At 43.4% G+C, this 22,940-nt stretch overlaps 1 protein-coding gene across 1 annotated transcript in view; it reads right to left on the reverse strand.

Annotated features, from left to right (window-relative positions):
- Positions 1-22,549, reverse strand: part of LOC117827908 (dolichyl-diphosphooligosaccharide--protein glycosyltransferase subunit STT3B-like) — a 129,330-nt gene extending 106,781 nt beyond the window's left edge. Inside the window, 1 exon segment of the mRNA XM_034704757.1 lies at positions 22,038-22,549. Within this exon segment, the coding sequence (XP_034560648.1) occupies positions 22,038-22,300 (263 nt within the window). The 5' untranslated portion in view covers positions 22,301-22,549.
- Between the last annotated feature and the right edge of the window lie 391 nt (positions 22,550-22,940).

Genomic DNA, 22,940 nt, shown 5'->3' on the forward strand with positions numbered 1-22,940 from the left:
TATTACACACCTGTTCGCCTCCAGAGAATGTTCCCTGACAATTCCAATCTTTGTTCTAAATGTAATATACATAAAGGTACATTTATCCACTTATTTTGGTCTTGTGACCGCATTCAAACTTTCTGGAAGGGGGTTCACTCTGTAATCCAGAAGGTGATTGGTAAACAGTTTTCACAGAACGGCTGCACCCTACAGGAGTGGGAAGTGATAATGGAAGTGATGCGTTCCAGGTTTGTCTGAATCCATACTGAATTGGGACACAATACATCGCAATGCACTGACGTATTGTTTTTTACTCAGCATTAGTGTCTTTGGTTGATGTGGGGCACTGACCTACTGTCCACCTACTGTAAATTCCCTTAGTTTTAGAGATGATGCCAACACATTTTTTCTGCTTATCTTTGTCCTTTCCCATTTCTTTTTTTGTTAATGTTGTAAAATTTAAAATGAGAATAAAAAAATTTCAGGGTAAGGGTCTTTGCACTCTTTGCTATTTATTCCAGACCATCAAAAACAGTTTTCATAAACATTTTACGCAGCATCCAAATGTTTGTGGAGTTGTGTTTGGATTTTATAATACACCACCGTTGTTATTTCCTTTTTTGTGTGATTATAAACTAATAAGCGAAACAAAGCTGGCACCACCAGCCTGTCCTGTGCAAAGCATGCTGTGTATCCCAGCATGCTTTGCACAGTAAAGCGTTCACTTGCAATACACAAACACTGGGGGTGAATTTTTCATTGTGTCAGGTCGTTTTCGGTGGGCGATTGTGGCAGCTGCACTGGTGGTTATGACGGCGCATATAGAGCGCAAAGCCCACTCTTTAGAGAAAAAAGGTGTTAAAGTGAATCTTATACATCAAACTGTGTGGTACTTTGTGTTATTCTTACTGTCCTAAGCAGTTACTTTGAAAAACGTACCAATAATTAGTTAAGGAACAGACACTAAGCGCTGAAACTGTGTGCAGTTTTCAGATTTTAGCCCACAGCCATGACGGTAGCAGAGAATCTAATGATAAGATCAAAGTTAGAGCTCTACAGATCTTGGTTGTAATCCATGAAAATCTTATCCTGTCAAATTGCCGATGTAATCCATAACACTGCTTGTGTTTAAAGTTTTTTTAACAAGGGAGAAATTTTCTTCATCTCTTTATCCCTACTGCAGAAAAAGTAGATATACACGGTTTGATAACCATCAATTTTAACACCATATGGCTGCACGGCAAGTACAACCTAAACCCTTTGGACCGCCTTGGTTCATAGCTGGTGTGGCTCGCCCAGACTACCTGCTGCCAGATGCCCTTTTTGATAAGCACGATGATATGACAGCAGCCTGACAGGCTCGTCTTTCTCAGCCAGTCACAGATTGACAACCTATTCCAGCTGCCATTCTGTCCCGGTTGACACCACTTCATCTGTCCATCTGTCACTCCCCACCCTCTGCCCTGAGCTCTCCTCCACCCACGCTCCCCCTCCCCCTCCTCCTCCTCCACTACTCCTCCATGCCTCTGTGCCTGACTACAAAACAAAAGCCTCCCTGAGCAGTTGTGTCCTTTGCCTGGCAGTCAGCTGTGCTGGCGGCCTGAAACAAAGCCATGGCCTCAGACCATAATGCTGCATAATGTCACACCAGGTGGGCTTGCCAGTGGCAGTGCTGCGACAATAAAGTCATCCGCTCTCAATGGGCTGAGGAAAATGAACAAAAACACAACAGTTGAACAATGGACACATCTGCAGCAAAGAAACAGTGCTGCCATAATGGAGACAGAGATGTCTGTTGGCAGGCATACAATGGGCCGAGTAATTCAATACTTGCTAATAATTACCTCAAAACAAAAACATAAAACACAGAAAATTGGAATATAAAAAAAACCCAATCATTTTTAAAACAACTAGAAGAATATTAAGCAGCTCTTTTCAGTCTTCCTTCCATTTTCCCTCTTCACTTTCTTTAACTTAAGCACATCTGTGCCTTCTACTGGAGGACGCTGTGTAACCATTTAAGCTAAATCTCAAACCCTTTTGGACGATACTTCAGACGTGTGAATGCGATACCGTGATGGACATTAAACACCATTTCTTATAGATTTAATGATTAACAGAGTTAATTCACGGCAGATGAATCATTTGACAATTTTCATTTGTAGCCCCAAATATCAACTCCTCTTACAAGCAATGGATTCCATGTAACATGATTCCAATTTGGAAACTTCGATCCATGCAAGGCCACCAAATTGGCCCCAAAGAGTAACTTGACAGAGGGCAATAGTAGGAGTACTTATTCCTTATATTCCTCTAGCACCCATAATCTTGGGGTGGGGGTATCATCAAAGTCAAGGAATGACGGTCACAACACAAAATATTGATATATTAAGCTGGGGTAATGTCAGTGATTCAGTGTAGCTTTAAGAAAACTGAGTGATAGAAGAACAGGTCATGTGAAAAATGCAAAAGTAAAGTTTGATTGATTGCAAACGAAAATAATGTTGATCAATGATGTTGATAACGACCTTTATTTCTATGACCCAGACAAGACGATGATGAGCTAAAAATACATTATTAAGGGGCGCAAGTGGCGTAATGGATTTAACACGCCGCATATATGGGCTTTAGTCCTTGTTGCAGAGGTCGCTGGTTCAACTCCCTGCCGCGACCATTTGCTGCATGTCTTCCCCCACTCTCTACTTCCCACATTTCCTGTCTCAACAAAACGCCCCAAAATATTAATTAAATAAAAAATAACAATAATACGTTATTGATGACAAAAGCCGTGTCGAAGATTTGTTCTTGTTAACGAGACTTGACGAGTCTGGAAATGGTCAAAGTCATGATAAAGTCATAATTTCCCCACCATGCGCCTGGTCTGTCTGTCTGCATTCCTGTACCAGGGTGAACTCTTTGAGGGGTGCACCTTTTAGTCACTTATCTGCAATAAGCGCACTGCCTCCATACAAACTCTCACTGCCTCCATACAAACTCTCACTGCCTCCATACATCTTTTTCCTTTTCATCGATGATTCCTTTTCCTCGATGCATGTCAGTGACAAATTAACAACCAGCTGCCACTGTGAAGCCACATGAATATTTGACTAACCGTTTTCTGCCGCTGCTATCCCGTAATAGGTCCTTGTCAAAGCCTTGACTTATCTCACTTTGGGAAAGGTTAGAGAGCGGATTTATTGAGATGTTTCACAGGTTTTGATCAACTCTCAATCATCAGAGATGACGATGCAGTTGAGAGCACAGAGAACTCAATGTCTGTCCAGTGCACACGTCAACACAGGCAGAGCTACAGTCCATCATCCAGAGAGTCTCTTTTCGTCACGAACGCACATGACATAAGTTACAAGAGGCTGACTACATTAAATACTGATCTAAGAAAAAGGAAGAGAAAAGAAGACTAAACGGAATCTAAGCCTATATCTGGACCGTGTCAGAGTCTGATATGACTTGGACACTGTCCTGAACCGCCTGGAAGCACAAAAAAAAACAACAATAAAAGTTATCACCTGCAGCACTGAGTTTACAGGAGTAAACATGGCATCATGAAAGTCAGCGTGTTTTATGGTGTCATAGTAAAACTGATAGGCAGTGGAAGCTAGAGAATCTATGAGCAGACGATAGTGATGAGGAGGAGGAGGAGGTGCCTCCATTACAGCTGTCTTGCATGTTTGTTTTCACTGGGCGCTTGTGACTCCCGCTCTCGCCTGTCCAGCCTGCGCACAACTGTGGCAAGTGTCCATCAGGGGTGACATCAAAGTTGCATGCATCCTGACTCAGCGAATCAAACTGAGGAGGTCACATTGGAAAAGATCCAACCTGTATCTTGTTTAGGACCATAAATCTGATTTGGAAAGATTGGATTTCAAGTGGCTTGTGTTGTTCAAAAGCAGATCTGAGTTGCATATGAGCAGTAACAATCTAATTTGGGTCACTTTTGTCTGCAGAGAGATCTTACTCTAAGTGATAACAGAGCATTGGCTTGTAGGGAGAGCCAAAATGATCAGTAGCCAATACTTAAACAAGAGATCAGACAAGCAAATCAGTACAATCAGATTTTGATGTAACGTAGCTTACAATAAAAGATAACCAGCTCACTGAGCGGAGAACCCAAACAGCTCAATTGTTCGACTTAGAACCACCACAGTTTGCCTTCAGCCGCCTGACCTTCTTAATAACATCTACTCTGGGATTTATTTCATTAAGCCAGCCCTTTGCCATCTACCTGGATTTGCTGCAGATGCTAAACAGTAAATTCCAGGGGAGTTCCTTTCAAAATGTTGGAGGGATTAATCTGAAAGGAGAGGGAAAAACTCCTCAAGAATAAGCTGATGTGAGCTATTTTAACTATTCAGTAATGCTTTGGAGATGCTTTAAGCAGCTGATCTTATTAAATAGGCTCTGCTGTAAGAAGTCTATCAGCTACAGAAGACATTCAATTTAACCTGAGGCCCACAAAATAAGAAATCAACCCTATCCTCTTTGCATAAGAACACAAAGCAGTGACATTAAACGAGTGCATGCGCACACACAAATAAATGCATGCAGCGATGTTTGGAACAATGAGATCTCTTTGGCTCCTCCACCAAAACCACCCTCAGATTGGATGCCTGGCAGGCATTAATTTCTTCTCTCTCTCTCCGCCTCCTACCATCTTACCACTGCTTCTCTCCCTCTTCTCTGTATGCAGGTGTGCTCGCCCACAGAGCTGCATGCTGACTCCTGTCAGTAAGAGGACAGGGATGTATGATAATCACGAGCCTCTCCATGCTTTCAGTCCTTCTTTTTACCCTGTTCCATCCAGAGGGCATCAAGGACCTCTTCAAAGCATAACATGAGAACAAGAGGAAAGGAAAACACCAAGGTTGAGCTAACATTCGGAAACGGTCTGACTAGAAATGATCCACAGTAAGACCGACAAAAAAAGCAGGTATTGGGTTTTCTTGTACGAGTATATCTCCCTGTGTGTCCCCTCAGGATAAGCCCTACTTTAGGGTTGAGTCTGCAGATGCATCATCTACACCTGTTATTGTCTTTCACTGCAGCTTTCATCTTTGAATAACACGTACGAGTCTGACCCTGCAACCCCAAAATCTCAAGACTGCGCCCCGCGTGCTCTGGACAACTCGTCTCAGTGCACTGAAATGGAAGAGTGAAAAGATGTTAGCGCTGAAGCTCATGGCATGAAGACTGACTGCTGACCAGACACTTGCTTCTAATACTGATGCAATGAATGCTATAGAGGAACACACAAGAGAGCACACTCACTCGCACAAGCATCCAGAAGCATCTCCGTCAATTAAAGCCTTGCATTTGTTAAGCGGACACGTCTCTCCTTCTGTTCTTCCCGCGGACGGATGAGTTTTGCAGGCTGGCTGGTAATGCAACAACAATCACGTCAAAGCGCACATGACAACACAGAACAAACAGCTTGACAAAAACAGCATCGACCACGCATCTCAACTCAGTGCATACACTGATGGGGGAGTGTGTGCGTGTGTGTGTGAGCAAGAAGTTTGTCCAGTGCTTTATGTAGCTTTTTCCTGTAGATGAGGACACAGGGGATAAATTGAGTTCAGCTACACCGGTCTCTTTGTGGGGCCCAGTCCAAGATCCCTTCCACACACAAAAAACTCACAGTAATAGACACAGAGCTAGTTTGCCATTTATATCATAGCCTATTGGGCCTGCGAAATACAAGAAACACGGTGCAACAACACCATCTTCCAAACAGCTTTATCTTTATGTACTCTCTAAAATGTCCCTGCAAACACACACTCTGAAATTCTATCTTATAAATACTTTATCAACATAAACTTAGTGGCATAATCCCCTGATTAGAGCCAGCCTTATCTGTCTCCACAATAACACCTTTCATGAGGGCTATTGCAACAGTTGAGGTAACATTTTCAAAGCCACTAATACATACACTTGCTGTATTGAATAACAATCCAGTTTCAATGCGGCGGCTCATTCCTGTGCCAGCAGTAATAACGGTGTTACTCTGCAGCTATCAGCAGCTGCGAGGCGTCTGCCCACGCTACAAGTGGTTCAGTGATTACTGCAAACTGTCCTTCAAACTAACAGTGAAGCTGTCATAACATGTAATGTGAAAAAGTTGACAGAACCTGCATTATATTCCCTTATCTAGAGTGTTAACGCAGAGCACTTCTTTAGTTTGAGGACTTGTCATCCAGATTTGTGTTGTTGAAAATCAAGCTTTCAACAAGAACTGGCTGTCGGCTCATCAGCTGATTCGTCACTTTAGAACAGTTGGCTACTTTTTCTATTGTTCACATCAATAAAATATATCAGATGACAGATTGCAACCAGCTTTTCCTGCACATTTTAGAAGCACTCGCCTCTACTCTGTATCAATACTGCATATGAGCATGGGAGAGATGCCTGTCTGGTCAGCCAGCTAGGCAGAGAAGCTCAGATTACTGCAAGCAATGTGCCGCCTGCACGGAAAGCACTCCAATATTAACCACACTTTTATGTCAGCATCAAATCACAACTTATTTCAGTCTGATCACGTAAGTCCCCTCCCGCCTTGTGATTATTCCCTTAGGAATCATATGTGGATTGCAACCATAGGCTGTTTATTGAATGAGCGTTGTCAATTTGGATCAGGGTGTCAAGAGGTTTACAGCACCCCCTGCTGGCTGGCTGCAGTATAGGTCGTAAAACCAGCGGCCGCCTTTATTCAAGAGGGAACATCAGTCAAATTATGAAATTAAAATACGAAAATATGACATGATAGTTGTTCTTATCATGCTGTTTTATGTCCAAGTACTCATTTTTCATAGAAGTTTAGTTTTAAGTAGTTAGTGGATGTGACATCATGATTGACAGCCATGTTGACAAATGCAGCCTCCTGCAGCACTCTTTAAGATAAGACAAGATAAGATAAGATAAGATACTCCTTTATTTTTGACTTTACTGGATTACACAGGACTTCCACCAGATCCGTCCCCGGTCTGTCTCAGGCTCTGTGCTCTCTTGTCGATCAACACCCACCGGTTGCGTTTTTGGAACCGGCACGGAGCTGGACCGCCAGACAGCTGGAGTCATGTTACCGAGGTTTTCCCGCTGTAATCACTGAATCGACGATTATCCGACTCCTCTCCTCTCTATTCATAATGGGCCTCATTCCCTAACAGTGCGTACGCACGAATACGTGCTTAAACTGTGCGTAAGCACGTTTGAAGCACAAATCTGGGATTCATCAATATATTCTTACTTGAATTTGTTCTTACACTGTGAACAAATTTAGAACTTCCTCAGACCATGCGTACGCACAAATGATGACGACTAACTTTCTCAGAAACTGTAAACACATACTCTTTTAACCAAATGCATGACATATTTAAACTACTTTCAGTAAAAGAAAAATACATTTTTTATTATAATGGGTGAAATGTACTATTTTAGACAACTTTAAAAATAAACATTCTGGAAGACAACTCACGACCCCCCATTTGTGTCTCGTGACCCCACAGGGGGTCTCGACCCCCACTTTGGGAACCCCTGCCCTAAGAAACGGATGGCTAGTTAGTGAGCATATTTTATGTTATATTTAGCTTAAGTCTCTATCCTGTTTATGCTAAAATGTTGTTGTTTATACATGAGATATGGCCTGGCTTATGACTCTATTTGCGAGTCCCGAACCCCCCTGCCCCCCCAAGAGGTGCACTGTATCACCGTCCATGCCCACACGCGTGCCGGAGTGGAGCGCACGTTTGGGCTGCTGAATGCTTGTTGGATGTGTTTGGACACAGCTGGTGGCGAGTTACTCTACGCCCCAGAGAACGTGTGCAGGATAATTCTGGCGTGCCGTGTTCATTAAATTAAATAAATTACCATTCGGCGACGGTTGAATATCATCATTTTATCCCTCGTTTTGGGAACATATTCCTGATATAGAGGTGTCTCGAATAATTGCAGGCATTCTTTGATCCTGAGCTGTCAGATCAGGTGGTCCTTGTCCTCCTCCAGTTTCCTTCCTTCGTTTCTGTTCTGCTAGTCTTTTTTTTGCATCCACTTAAATATCAAACGTTTTTTTCTTAACCTGAGCCACGGTGTGAACCTCAGCAGACACAGCAGTAACAGCCTCAGTAAGAAACCCAGGCTTCATTTTTTTTTTTCCATGGTGACTCCTGCTGATACGCTTCAGAAAAGTGTTGGTTTTCTTGCCTCAACCTCCGAAACAATCACCTCTCTCTCTGCCGAGGTGAGATTCAGCGTCTTGATGCACCGAACAGATGTCCTTATATGGATGAATTGGGGCGTGGTAGTATGCTGATTGCAGGTTGCGGGCACGCCCCTGTCAATTTAGAATTATTCTGATTCACTAATATACGCATGATGTTGAGAACAAAAATTGGCTGGTACGCACGTGTCATGAATCCGACGGTGATTTTGCGTAAGCACTTATTTTATGCGCAGAGTAAGAACATTTCTACGCTTTTATTAGTGAATGAGGCCCATTGTCTTTACTGGCCTCTGAAACATCTGACCTGTTGACTCCAGGCCTGGCTCCGCTCAAAACTATATTTGTTGTGGTAGTTAAGTGGAATACGATCTGGTGATAACACGGAGTGTTTTATTCTGAAAAAAGAACCGGATGTTTTTATTTTGTTTTGGAGCCTGACTTCCTGACCCGCTCCATCTGCTCTGTTGAGATTGATGCTCCGGTATCAGGCAAAAATAGAAGTCTTGTGTATCTGATCCGGAGGGCTCCGACCTGCCGGATCAGAGACTCAGCCGGAACACAACCAAGCGGATCCAGTGGAAGTTAACACATTGACTACAGTAGAAACCTATCAGATCTGATGCGGATACGGAGACAGACGGGACACGAATCGGGTAGAATTTGGCCTTCAGCGGAGTAGAGGAGGAACGACTTTCCAAAGCCATGAGTGTCTGCTTTAAATCAACACATGAAGCTGTTCTTGCTGTGGACTGTGCCCACCCAAGGGATCTAAACGTTTCATTAGAAAGTTTAATGCATGTTTTGCTTAGCATCGCAGGTGTGATCTTAGTCTTGCGACTCATCCAGCCACAACAGCGTAGATGTCAGCACCTGTGGAGGCTTCAAAACTCACAATTGGCGGAATTGAAGTGATACTGTCCATTCTATATAAAGACGATGATTGCAGTACTCCTATCATGGATAGAATAATAAGAAATAGCCTTGCCAACTGAAGACTGTATTATGTGTTTTGATGTAATGAATGGTTGCGTAATCAGTGGGATTAATCTGCATTAATGTTTGTGACACATCAATACTTGTTCTGTGATTAATAAGCCCAAATTGACAGCCCAAGTATGTTCAAGTCAAAGGAGATGCAATGTCAAGTGACTACACCTGCTGCACATGCACGGGGAAGTGCTGTGTGACTCACAGGCAAGGCAAGGTAAGTTTATTTATAAAGTACCCTTCAAAACTGGAGGAATTCAAAGTGCTTTACAGAGCCAAGAAAGCACAGACACTGACATTTAGTACCAAAAAGCTACTGCTATTCAGGCTGGACATGCTAATTAACATACATTTGATCATTGTTGAAGCAGCTGATAAAATGTGTGACACCTGCAGCATAATGTGTGTAAAGCCTTTATTTACACTCTGCTTTCTAAGCCCTGTCAGAGCTGCTGTCAGAGGGCTGAACCAAGTGTGATAAAAGGGGGCGCAGGGTTTGTTAAGTTTGCAGAAAAAGATACTTAAAGTCAGAAATAATACAATTTTGTTTTAATGAATTGTAATTTTGTAAAATGTTTTCCAATATTGCACAGCCCTCACGAAGCTTGATTGGTGACAATTGCTTGCACTGCACTGCACTGCTGTCATGTCTTAAAAGTTAAAGTAGGACAAGTTCACAGTCCTTACCTTCAATAAAGAGCACCGAGTTGTAACACACAGTGCTCAATCTGTCAGAGGACAATGCTCTTAAAATCTCATTAGCAAGCGGCTGCCAAAACGAGCGAGGAGACTGCGGTTCAGAGAGGTGGGGCGGAGGACTGACTCAAGGTAATTTGCTTTGAACAATAGCCATGGCTGCATTGCGATGTAGCAGCAGGTTATTCTGGACCTCTACCCTCAGCATGTAATTAAATGTAAAATTAAACAAACACTTAAAGTGGCCCTATGCATGCTGTGCCGTGAATGGAGGGAGCACACAAAGATAAATATTGCTCTGAATGCTCAGCAGAGGCAATTCATCATGCTAACAAATTGGGCTATCTCACCGTGCCATTATCTTCCATCACGGCATCGGTGACTCGTGTGGCCTGCGGGTTGCTGACAAGCACCTCTTGTTATGTTGCAATCTCGCAAACACTGTCAGAAATGCCCGACCAATTTGGCTGACAGGCAGATTGTGGGCTTAAAACTAGGGCATCAGCTTCCTCTATTGATTGTGAATGAATCTAGAAGGGCTTTTTACCTTGCACTGTGTTTTGCCCTTTGGTAACAGCCTAAAAAGAGCTTAATGCACATTTTTATTACCTACAGCCAGGAGGGTAACGTCAGAAGAGAGGGTGTAAAGGCAGAAATAGGTGATTTAAAGCCTCTGGAAGCGTAAAAGAAATATTTAAAATTATAATATCAAAATTGAATTTGTAACTAAGCATCCACAACAATCTGAGTGAAAATAAACATCCATAACTATGAAAAAACACTGTTCAAAACCAGCTTTTTTTTCCAGTTCAGAGCATTTCTCAGGACTGTGTGGGTGTGGCCGCTAACTATTTAATTGACACATCAAGAGAGGTCACAGCCTGCATGTTTGAGCCGTTTTACTCCGAATCTGAAGACAAAAAAACTCCAGAATCTGAAAATTAATCATTTCAGATGGTCTCTGAGTGCTTTGTTACAAAACACTTCAGAATAAGAACTTATATCATCTACAGGGATGCACCAAAAATTCAGCCACCAAACATTTTCGGCTGAAAATGGTCCAAAAGTGCATTTTCGGTTTTCGGCCGAAAGACTTTTGTTACTGAAACAACACGGCCGAAAAATAATTTCATGATAATGCAAGCAAAGACCAACATGTCTGCATCTGTTCTTACTTTAATTGCAGCACTAAAGCATCTTCTAAGCAAAGAGGTTGAGACGGACCACGGAGTGAAATCAATGAGAAGTACACTCTTAGGTTCTGTCAGCACACGTTTCACTGAGATCTATTCGGATCCTCTGCACTTCATCCTGACTGTACTTAATCTGCGTTCTAAAGATCATTACTTGGATGTGGAAGTAAAGCGGCGCGCACGAGAAATGATCCAGGCCACGATGGATGTGGAGAGCCCGCTTGGAGGCGGAGAAGCGCAAAGCGCAGGAGAGGAGAACAGAGCACAGAAAAAATGACTTGTCTCTCTGAACAAGGCGAGGGGCATGCACCCTTGTTGTCTGATATGTTCAATGAGATCCTTGATTTTAGTGAGTGTAGTTTACAGTCATAGCCATAAATGCAATGGTATTAATAATTTACATAATCATTTGTTTTTCGGTTTTCACCCTTTTTCCTCATTTTCGGTTTTCCGTTTTGGCCAAGAATTTTCATTTTGGTGCATCCCTAATCATTTATTACTTTTATCACTTCGTAGCAGCTCGGGGTCCTTGGGAATTAAGCAGAGCGTATGCTGCTCACCTCAGGGACTACTTCAGCCAATCGGCCGCGGCCCAAAGTTCCCCTAAATCAACCGCAGTTAGAAAATAGAAGAATGACAACAAGCTGTCATTTTCGGCTTCTGTCGTATGTCCTTAGACCTTCAGCTCCGTTGCAGCTGTCCTCAGGCGGTTGAGGGTTGTCCACTCCTTACGGGGGAGGTGCTGGCCAGGAACGTCTGTGGGGTCATGGATGTAGTGGTGGAGCCTGGATGGTTCTGCTGCCTTCCACTGGTCCCTCCATCTTGCCTTCACCCAGGAGGCCCTGGAGGTGTCGGCTGGTGTTGTGCTGAGCAGTTCCTGGGCCTGAGCGGCAAAGGGGCGCCGGGACTTTAGTCGTGTCCGCTGTGGTGTCTCCATGACGACCTTGTGGAGGAGGTGGGATTCACTCAGCTGTGCTTTCCGAGCAAGGTCTTCGCCGTTATCTTCGGGGGTGGGTGTGCAGACAGGTATGACACACAAGCACAGAGGTGCAAAGAGCGGGGAGACAGCTAGACAGATTACAGGCAGTATGTGATTAGCAAACAAGCTAACAGCTGAGGAGACACAGAGAGGAGCTACCTTAGACGTCAGGAGACGATAGAGGGTCTGAGGAGGAGCGGAGTAGTTTTGTTGAACATGTGTGCACGTGATGTGTTTTTTTATGATTGGTTAGATATTTATTTCGTAATAAATATCCAAGTTGACTCCACCTTCTTTAACCAAGTGTTAGAACATTATCAAAAACTGAATTGAGAATATTTCAAAAATGGATAAAAGTTCAGTTCTAATATTTTAAATATATGTAATAGTATGTACATGTGACTATAAATATCATAGGTAGAACGCTTTTGTTGATTTGGGTTACCAGAGGCTTTAAATATGTGCTCATGTGACACAGGCTTGTGTGATACAAGTCTCATATGAAGCATCTAGTCCAAAAAAGAAAGAATCCACTTTAAATATAAACCTTTCATTGTGCTTGCCGCCCGTGTCCTCGGCCTGATGTTCCCCGCCGTCTTAGCTCATCCACTCATGCCCCTGGTGCCCTGAAACAGATCTGTCGCTCTCCATCTCGCAAACACACACAAGGAGCACACCTCCTAGTCACACACCCTTCTTCCATGCCAGACGCTAGTCCGCTGGGAGGCCCAGCCTGCGGGAATAGCACTTAATCATCAGGGGCTTGACATGAGGTCTCCTGACTGAGCAGTAAATTAAAAAAAGAGAGTTCTACAAGCGAGAATAAAAAAACGGAGAGTGTTAGTGGAGGACTTCTGTGTGTGAGGAGAACGCTGGAGCATAGACGGAAGAGCTGCGGCCAAAATAGCCATTACCTTCGGCACTGAGGTATGATGGGAAAAAGCTAATATGTTGCTGTGGTAACTCCTAATCTATTAGCCAAAGAATAATGTAAGGCGAGGAAGTCTGGCATTTATGACAAAGGATAGGCAATCAGTTAAAGTTTTTTTTGCTGCAGGTAACAGGAAAAAGTCTCAGTGCTGAATATTTCATAAGCATTTGGACAGTCAGTCGGGGTTTATGGCCGGGATCACAGCTGCAGCCAAGAGTGTGGTAGGAAGATCAATCATGAATTATTCTCCATTTTCCCACAATAGTATGCCAGCAGGCGCTCCTGGGATGGCCTTATCTACTTTAAGACAGGAGTCATGTTTTTGTGTGTATTTGCGTGCGTGTGCGTGTGTGTGTGTGTGTGTGTGGAAAAAGGCAGAAGCAGAGAGAAGGAAGAGAGAGAACACATACAGATGCTTTTAACTGCACTAATTTCTGCCGGCTTCTGGAAAAAGCTGATGTTGTAACATCGGTGGAGGGGAGGTCTCTTTTTTTCACAGCACTTTCTGCAGCAAAGAGCGTTTCATCAAAGAGGGTCAGGAACGCTTTCTGAGGTGTTAACTGATATCAAAGCGTTGTTTGAGATTGCACAGGGTTTGTACGAGGCATCTGCAAAAACTACAGACATTTCAGGTGTTAAATCACACTTCTCTATTTTGGGGATAAGTAATGCTGGCGGATTTCACTGGATGTTCTCTTTTGTGTTTGATATGGAGTGATGTCACCAGCTCCAAAAGAGGTCTGGTGTTGTTGGAGCAGCCAGTTTTGCAGGTCTTATTTGTGTGTTTTCAAATGCATGGAGATTTTTTGAAGAGCCAGAGACGAGAGGCAGGTTGAAATAAAAGCAGCGTGCAGGCGAGCAGGATTGGCTGAAAGAGAGCCGAAATAAGCTGATGTGTTCTGATAGTTTTAGAGCATGTTAGGCACTTCTCCAATGGCTCTTGGGCTGAAAATCTTCTTTTAACCTGGCAGCGCTGCAGTGTTGAGTCTGCACACAGATGGCAAACAAACACAACAGCGGCAGATGGCAGAAAATACTACATACTATCTCAACCTGAACACAACCTTTTAACTCGCCTAAAAGAACTTGGGATTCCTGAATTAGCAGGCATAGACACTGTTCATTTCTGCAGAAAGAAAACAGACGAGGAAGATTGTTTTTGTGAAGAGCTACTGTGTGGATTCAAATGCCTAAAAAGGCTGACTCACTCATTGTTGGCCATAAAATGACGAATCCACTTTAAATCGTTCGTTTGTCTTTGCAGAAATAAGACTGGGCAAGGACTATCGAATCTGGCACATGAGAAAATCTGAAGCTAACACTGTGATACACTTTTTTCAGGTTAGCACTGCTGCAGCGGCAATGCACTTTTATTAACAGGCCATTTGCAGAGCGAGGCAGAGGCAACAGCATGGAAGGCTGTAAAGTTAACAGACTAAGACTCCAAATGACCACAAAACTCACCCTAAAGGAGGAAGTTAACATGATGCTAGAAGGGGGGAGAACTCAGTGGGCGATCACTTTAGACGTCAATAACATGAATTCTGCCAAAGTCTGTTTTTTCTTTTTCATTACCAGATGTCCGGTAACAGAACTCCTGAAGCCTCGAGTTAACTAATAAGGCTTAAAAGTGAAAATGTCTCTTGAAACCAAGCAGCAAACACTGGAGTTGAGAAATGAAGCCAATACGGAAGTGCAAAAAACTGCAGTTCCTCTGTTGTCCACTTGAGGCTGGCTTCAAACGCCAAAGAATCCCCATTAGGTCCCATGTTGAAAAAATTGCTTGGAGTATGTACCTCATTTATATGTTTGTACCAACGGCAACCCCCGGCCACAAGAATTGAAGCCCATGCGGAAGTGTTAAAAACTGCAGTTCCTTGATTGTCCACTTGAGGCTTGCCCCAGAATTACCAGAAACCACATACACACCAATAAAAAAAGACTATCTTTATAGCAGAAATAAACATGTTTACAGCCTGGTACAAAAGACGAGATAGATTGATTCTTTCTTGATCAGCACACACTGTACGGGAGGTGAATTTTTTCATAACGCTGCAATTTCGCAGATATTAAGATTATGAGGTTTCCATTATTAGAGGCACAGCTGACTTGATTTGACAGGCGCGAACACTGAAGCTGTTGGCTAGAAGGCTCAAAGTCCACCTCTTTACCTCACACTAGCTCAACAGAAGTTAGGTTGAGTTTAGAGTATCCAATATGGCTTCAGCCGTCGATTAGCTTCAAAATTGCGCTTCAGAAGCAAATGGGTGACGTCACGGATACTACGTCCATTATTTATACAGTCTATGGTTTGTACACTATACGCTATGTGTAACCGACAAAACTGCAAGCTAGCTGGTAGTCCTGGCTTACACGTCTTCCTGATGTCTCCAAAGCAATCATCCACTCCAAGGCCATTGTAAAGTGTAAAAAACAAACAACTTTATTCAACATGTGTCACAAGCCAAATATTTCATACCAGAATCCAAACTAATAATACGGCACAAGAGGGTAAGGAAATGACTCTGCAGAACTCCACTCACTGTCTGTGTACAACACACACCTCTATCTTAGAGTGACAGCTACTCAAAACCACATCCTCATCAAAAAGGAAAAAGCCTGCAAAACACCCAAAGCCCCAAATCCAATAAGCAACAACAATAAGCATTTCTTAATAAACGCTCACGTTTAATAATAATAACAGTGAATGACTAATAGTAACATGACTTTGCCTCATACACTAGGTCTATAACGCGTCTCCTAAGATGATATAAAGGGTTAGAGTTGTACAGAAATTTGCTGAAATTTTTTTTTGCTGAAAACACACCACTGTTCTGGACTATATCTCTAGAACATCTCATGTTACACAAAATGAGTATCCACCTTGACCTTGAATAAAGCTGCAGTCATGCGAAGCAGCAGCAGTTGTGGTGTCAACCAGTGGAAGAGAGAGTTAGTGCTGTCATACTCGAGTATCCCACTCATTATTTTCCTGACAGAGATGCCTCTGCTCCCTTCACAATGCTGTCAGAACAGGCTCCATAACCTGACATAACCAAGGTGGAAAAACACGCGACTGCGTCCAAGGAAAGTTCCACACACACGTATGTGCTTCAGCGTACAGCTTTCAGTCGAGTTACATTTTCCGACCACTGACTCAATAAACTGGGCAGAAAATTTGTATAAAAGTCAAGTCAAGGAGCAGGAGCACGTGTTGGGCTTGGCATGCACTGTACGGTGTGAAATGTTGTGGTGAAAAGTGAACTCTGTTCGAGTAAGTCATCAGTGTCAGCCGAGGAAGCTGGGACAGATGGTGAGCTTTTGCTTCCCCCGTCTCCTTGCATCATGTTACTCAAAAGACGAAGACACCCTCATCCCTGTCTCCCCATGCGCCTGCTTTAACCAATCCCTGCACGGGCCATAAACTCCAGCCCGTTACAGCACTTGGACTAACACAAAGTTCTCCACTCAAATTCACTCTTGGACACACCGGCTAAAACTCAACCACTGCAGCAGGGAAAGTGAACAAATCTTTACCCCTACTTTTGTAAGATGATACTGCTGGATGCTGGATACTGGTGGCCTGAGTTTTACATAATGAATGAAGTTATACTGATGTGCCACATGCATAAACATAGAGTCACTTCTCGTTTATGAAGTCTAGCGCAGATTGTTTGTTCCTGTATTTATATACTAGGGATGAGCAATGATTTTCTAATAATCGTTCAAAAATGGAAGAGTTACAGCAAATATTTTCTCATTTTAAAAGTACAATTTTCATCGGTTTTACTGGTGCCTGGTTGTGACATGGTAATCCCGACAGACAGAGGCTATAGATAGGGATGCACCGATCCTACTTTTTGGTTCCGATACCGGCATCGATACCTGGGCTTTGGTATCTGCCGATACCGATACTAGCTGATCCGATCCTGGTATTGATTTAACAATCTCTATTCCTTAAAGTGAAGATAGAATCATGTTTTGGCAACTTCAGGCTTTTCTGACTTGATGGTGAACTATACCTGGTTTCCAAGTGCTAAACCAGAGGCTGGAATCCCTTAATTTCAAGGGTCTGGAACAATCAAATTCAATAGCCTGTCCGTTTTTTCACACTTTGAATCCATTAATAGAAGGTTTCTTCCTTCTTTGCAGTAGGCTACAGCTGAAGTAAACTTCTTCCTTTGGGCTCCCATTATATTTTTAAGCGCGACTGCCATCCATCAAAACATTACCACTGCACATGTTGCAAGTTTCCAGCGGAGTTGTTAGCAAAAGAAGCATGACATGCACTAAACTGCAGCCTCTGTAGTTATCCTCCATCATGCTCCACCGGGCAAAAATGCACAGACCAGCTGTCGCTGATGACGTAGGAGACGTACATGGCTGTTGTAAACACAGAAAAGCATAGAACTGAGATGAATAGATCTGCCATATGGATCTGCACTTTATATCGGCCCCTTGTCACTGATATCCGATCTAGCTTTTTGAGTCTGATCTAGCCGATATCCGATACCAGGATCGGTGCATCCCTAGCTATAGAGCGTCTTAAAGCTGTTTGCTCATCGCATTAAATAACAGAAGAAGAAGAATGCTAACTGCATTAAATAGCAGAAGAAGAAAACATAGCGACAGTCACTGCGATTTCAACACATACACGCCACTCCGGGTCACAGAAACACTGATATAAAGACCAAGACAGACAGATAGATCAAATGCCCATCCCTATTACATACTCCATTGATATACAGCGATATGTGTGTGTTATGTGTGTACAAGGGCACAATGGCACAACCTCTTTGCACCTTGCAGTTCTACCGTGCACTTTGTACTACACTTAACGAAGATATACGCCATTGGTGTCTTAACAAATAAGCTAAAGGCATTTTTCGACCGCAGGAACTTTACCCCAGAACTAGGGACTTTACCCCTGAACTACGTGCGTTTCGACCGGAGGAACAAGGGTCAAATGTAGCTCAGGGGTAGATAATCTCCCCCCTGAAAAGCCCCTGCTTGGGGGGTAGCACTTTTCAAAGGTCCTGGGACTTTCAGTTGAACGTTACAGTGATTGTGGAGTTTACACAGTTGTTGAAACACAGAGGGAGTTCCTGGGAATGCATACTAGTTTAGTTTTTTATTAAGATTTCAAAATACTATTTCACATAATTTTTTCTCCATATGTCACTGGTCTGATTTGCACAATCTACCCAGGACTTCAGCCCGCAGTCGAAACGCAGACAACAATGGGTCACAGGAACCTTTTAGTTCCGGTGAAAGTAGTTTCTAGGGGCTAAAAGACCCTGGAACTCTTGGTCGAAATGCACCTTAAGGTTTATAGCTGCTACTGGTGGGTCTATAAACTAGCCCACAAGCCTCATCTCTGGAGGAACATTCAAGGACCTGATCGGCTTTATTGTCGAATTTTACAGTAGTCATCCTTGTGATTCTTGCAATATTGCATCATCATACCCCTGTTACATGCATCACACCTCTTTTGTTTTTGCAAACTATGTCCACGTCTATTGCTGTTTGGCTGTGTTGCCATGGTGGTTGCAGGCACAATCAGGAAGTTGGGGAATCCGCTTGTAGCCATGCTTTCACTGTGCAGGAGTGAGCAGTCGACGAACCATCGTTTTTATAACATGCCCGAAATTCATCCAACTGGTCAGCCTGACTGATCAGACCATGACCGGCTCTTGTGACCCCTGTGCACTACACAGTAAATGATGCGCAGCTTCAAAATCAGTCGGGCGATTTCAAAAAATGGGTCAGAATCAGCCTCTATTCACACAGTGTGTGCCCAGCTTTGCTCTTAGGAGCAGAAGCAGCAGCTTGATAAATACTGCTTGCCAAAAAAGGGATAAAATTGAACCACTGGGGTCGATAAGTTTCATCTCTAAAAAGGTAAAGTCAAGATGCAATCATGACAAGATCCCAGGCTGAAATCACTCCCTGACTCGTTGCCAATTAAGAAGACTGAGCATTAATCTGAAGTCAGTTAAAGATGTGAAATTCATTCTAAAGTCAGGTCACGAGTCTAGAAACTAATTATGTTCCTGAATGGGGGGAAAATGGAAGAAAAAAACGCCTCCTTGAAAGCCGTCAAGAAATAATCAACAAATATCAGGACAGCAAAACAGGCACAGATAGATAACAGGCGAGCAATATCAGGAACTCGCCTACAAAGTCATTTCCAGCGTGTGGTGTTTGCATATTGCAGAATAAGCTTGACATTTCCGAGCTTGTAAATCCAATCTTGATTCTTCAAATTGCCGGCTTGTTTAACGTAATGGTTAGCTGCAGATAATTCGAAGCTCTACGCTGAGGAACAAATCAATAGCAGCATCCAAGCATTCAGAGGAAAATGGCACTAATCATGTGTGTCTGGGGGGGACGGTCACTTTCAATCAGCATCCAATGCGCCTGCAGTTGTGAAATACACGCTTTCTCTTCGGAGTGTCAAAAAAGGTGAGAAATTATTCAATCTAATGCAGCATAATGATTAAAAGAAACCTGCTTTTAGAGGGGAAACAGCTAGATCTCCTTTGTATAAGTCAAGACAGGATAGCAGAATAAATCTTTCAATAATAGTCCATTCAGTATTCTTGGCAAAGCCCTCACTGGGGTCACATTTATGTGTTAATCTATACAAAAGCTCTATAGTGTTATGGCAGCTATACGCCCTGAAGAATTCCCTGGAGCCTTAATGATTGAATAAATGTAGGGCAGTATTCTTAGCGAGCTGATCAGATCATCACTAAGGGTCACAAAATGTCCAGAGATCTTAAAGATAGAGTTCTTACAAGGGCTGCAACAAGCAGTTGAAACAGTTAACTGATTAATCAACCAATCAGATAACAAATTACACATTATTCTCTGAAACCCAGAACGTGCCATTAAAAGTCTTCATTGAAGCCTTAGCCTTTGACATAACTTGTGTAGGTGAAGGTGGTTTTGTTTTAATGTGAAGGAGACTGATAAGTGGAAGGAAAGGAGGAAGAAAAGGAGATGAGACGGAGAGGAAAAAGTGCTTGAGGAGATGTTTTGAGTTAACGGATTGATAATGTAAATGACATTTAGAGTGAAAACTAACACAGCGGGGCTCTTACTGTGGACTGTCACAGATGAGACGTCCAAAGTGCCTTCTCTCTAAAATGCTTGCTTCATTACTGATGTGCGCCGATGTTAAGCAAGGTGCGCTTCGCAGAATTTGCAGGCAATTAAAGTTTTAGGGGATGGTGCTGCATCAGATGGTTCCTGTTTTCCTATGTCGTGTTTACCTGTCGCTTCTAGATTGCTGTTTTGCATGTGCAACTCTCAGCAGAGGCAGTAGGGATGCCAAATAGCTCACCCTTCTGCAGCACCACGTCCACTCACAGGCAGTATTTCACACACAAGATGACGTAATCAACTTTTCTTCGTTGGTAACTCATGTTTTCATCATTGATCATCATCACATCGTCAACATATCTTTGCACCCCTTTTTCTGATGTAAATCAGTGCATAAAAGTATAATTATTTGCATTTTCTTACAAAATAAATTCATGACTTTGAGGCCGTTTTGCTCACATAAGCCTGCAATAGAAGCATTATTGCATTAACTTAAAGCATTGTTTTGTTTTCTGGGTGAAGAGAATATCTTTGAGCTGAACAAATGATAACTACACACAGAGATACAAGGGCTTTTAAAGTTTGGAATATCAAAGGTTGCCTAGCTTTCTCCTCTGTAACATGGAGCTGAAGAACTGTGCAGTTTGAACTCAGCGACTGTGAGAACTGATGCTGCTTTAGTGCCTCATACTGACAGAAAAACTGCCCCCAATTTCACTACGAAATGCAGCCAGATATCAAACTGTACCACCACCCAGAGTGCTTTCAACAGAAAGTAGTAAAAAATAAAAAAAAGCATGCACAGTCTATGGAGTGTGTGGGAATAGGGGAAGAGAAGCTGCTCATTACTGGTGCTAAGGTCAGTCCTTGGTGTTAACTCCATTCTCTGAGCAGGATCATGCTCTTGTGAACCATGCGGGACCCCTGAAAGCCGTAAGCCTTGGCCCTTGTAGGCTATAAAATGCAATCAAGTTATCAACATAATTGAAGAGGCAAGTGTCACCCTGAACAAGATGGAGCACCTGTCCTTGAAAATTAATAAATGAATGCATCAGTCGTGCCGTCTCCACAGAGAGAGTGCGTGAGAGCACCGAGGGAGTGACTGTGCATGTGCATCGCAAGCAGGCTGGCAGGGAGGCTGGCGGACACTTGTGGGGCCCCATGTGACACTGTTACAAAGCGGAATAATCCTCCATTGTGATGGCAGACAGACAAGACCGGATCAGCTGGCTTCCGGGTTAAAGCAGGCTGCTGCTGTGATGAGCTTGGAAACAGCTGGTAGGCTTTCTTCCAATTCGCAATTTATAGAAATCAACAGCAAGTTATGTTAAAGTCTCATAGAATCTATTCCAGCAGCCTGGATCAATCATATCGACCAACGCTCCCACAGAAGCTACCATTCTTTAACTTCACCCGCTCATTCTGAATTACATTTTCAATGAATAAAAGCACGCACAGCACAGGGAAATCTCGCACGTCTCCCTGCAAGTGATTCCCTCGCGTGTTCCTCCAATCCAAACAAAGTTGCACCTGCACCTGCAGCTGAAGCGTCCCCGTGCGGCTCACTGAGGCTGATATTTATTGTTATGAGAAAGCTTACATGTACATAATGTTACAGTGGTCAAACCTGACAAGCTGAGTGCGTGTCGCTCGAGATCATCTCATTGAAATGTCAAGGTCTTTGAGACGATACATCACGCAGCTGAGCGCATATGTCCCCCCCATAACATCAGAGACAGATCCTGCTGTTGGACAGTGGAGTAGTAAAGTAAGTAGGAAAAAGCTGCAATCAAAACAATCACTGACTTCAAAAGGAGGGACATAATGAAGGGAAATGCATGCATATTATATTTTAATAATCCTTCTGTCTCTCATTCCCACTAAAAGCAACTGATCCCGGGCACTCAGTCTGCACTGACATTAGCTTACCATGGATCAAACTCGTGGATGATGCTCTCGAACCGGATCACGGCGAAAAGTCTGGAGCTGAATCCCGCCAGGCAGGCCAGAAAAAGAATGCTAAAGGAGAGTAAAGACTGCCACCCTGCTGGCTGTGTCAGCCCGCCAGACAGGCCTCCTTTCCCCCCTCCTCCACTTGCGGCGCCGGGTCTGCTGTTCCCGTGCACCGAGCCCCCGGCGTTGGTGGACGCTTTGTGCTGCTTGCCGTCGCTGGCTGTGTGGTGCTCCGCCATTTCTGCGTGCGGTGTCGGTCCCTCCTGCCACGCTCCCGTGTCTCCCTCCTCTCCGTACCCTCGTAAACTCCTTTAGTCAATGTGTTCTCTCTTGTGAGTCCACCAGGTATGTATTTCTGTTCAAATTCAGTGTGGGTACTCCAAAAGACAGGCGTTACATCCCGAAATGCACACTCATGCGCCACATACCGAGCCTGCAACAGTCAAATTGCCTGCCGATTGAACGCCGGTGGAAAGGGGCGGGATGTGCGTGGCAGGCGGGGCGCTGGAAAGCAATGGTGGCCTCTCACAGATCGACAGGTAAGAGGGGGCGGGGATTTATGACCTTAAGCAAATTAAAAAGCAGCACTGGCTGGATTGTCAGCTGAACTTACCAATAGAGACTCAGTAATTTATGGCTGCATCTGATTGAAATAAGGATAATCCCCTGTTATATATTAAATTGAGTCATTCTCGTGCTCACTATAAATAAAATCCCTATTACTTGGCTGGGAGTTATAGAGTGGAATTAGTCATTTTTCTTATAATAACAAAAAAAGATAATGTGCACATAGTGCAGACACAGAGGAAATCTACTTCCTTCCAGCTCAAAGCTATAGGCAGGTGTGTGAAGATAAATGTTCTCTGTGAGTGCAATATT

The sequence above is a fragment of the Notolabrus celidotus genome, chromosome 16, assembly GCF_009762535.1.
Source record: "Notolabrus celidotus isolate fNotCel1 chromosome 16, fNotCel1.pri, whole genome shotgun sequence".
Classification (NCBI taxonomy): domain Eukaryota; kingdom Metazoa; phylum Chordata; class Actinopteri; order Labriformes; family Labridae; genus Notolabrus; species Notolabrus celidotus.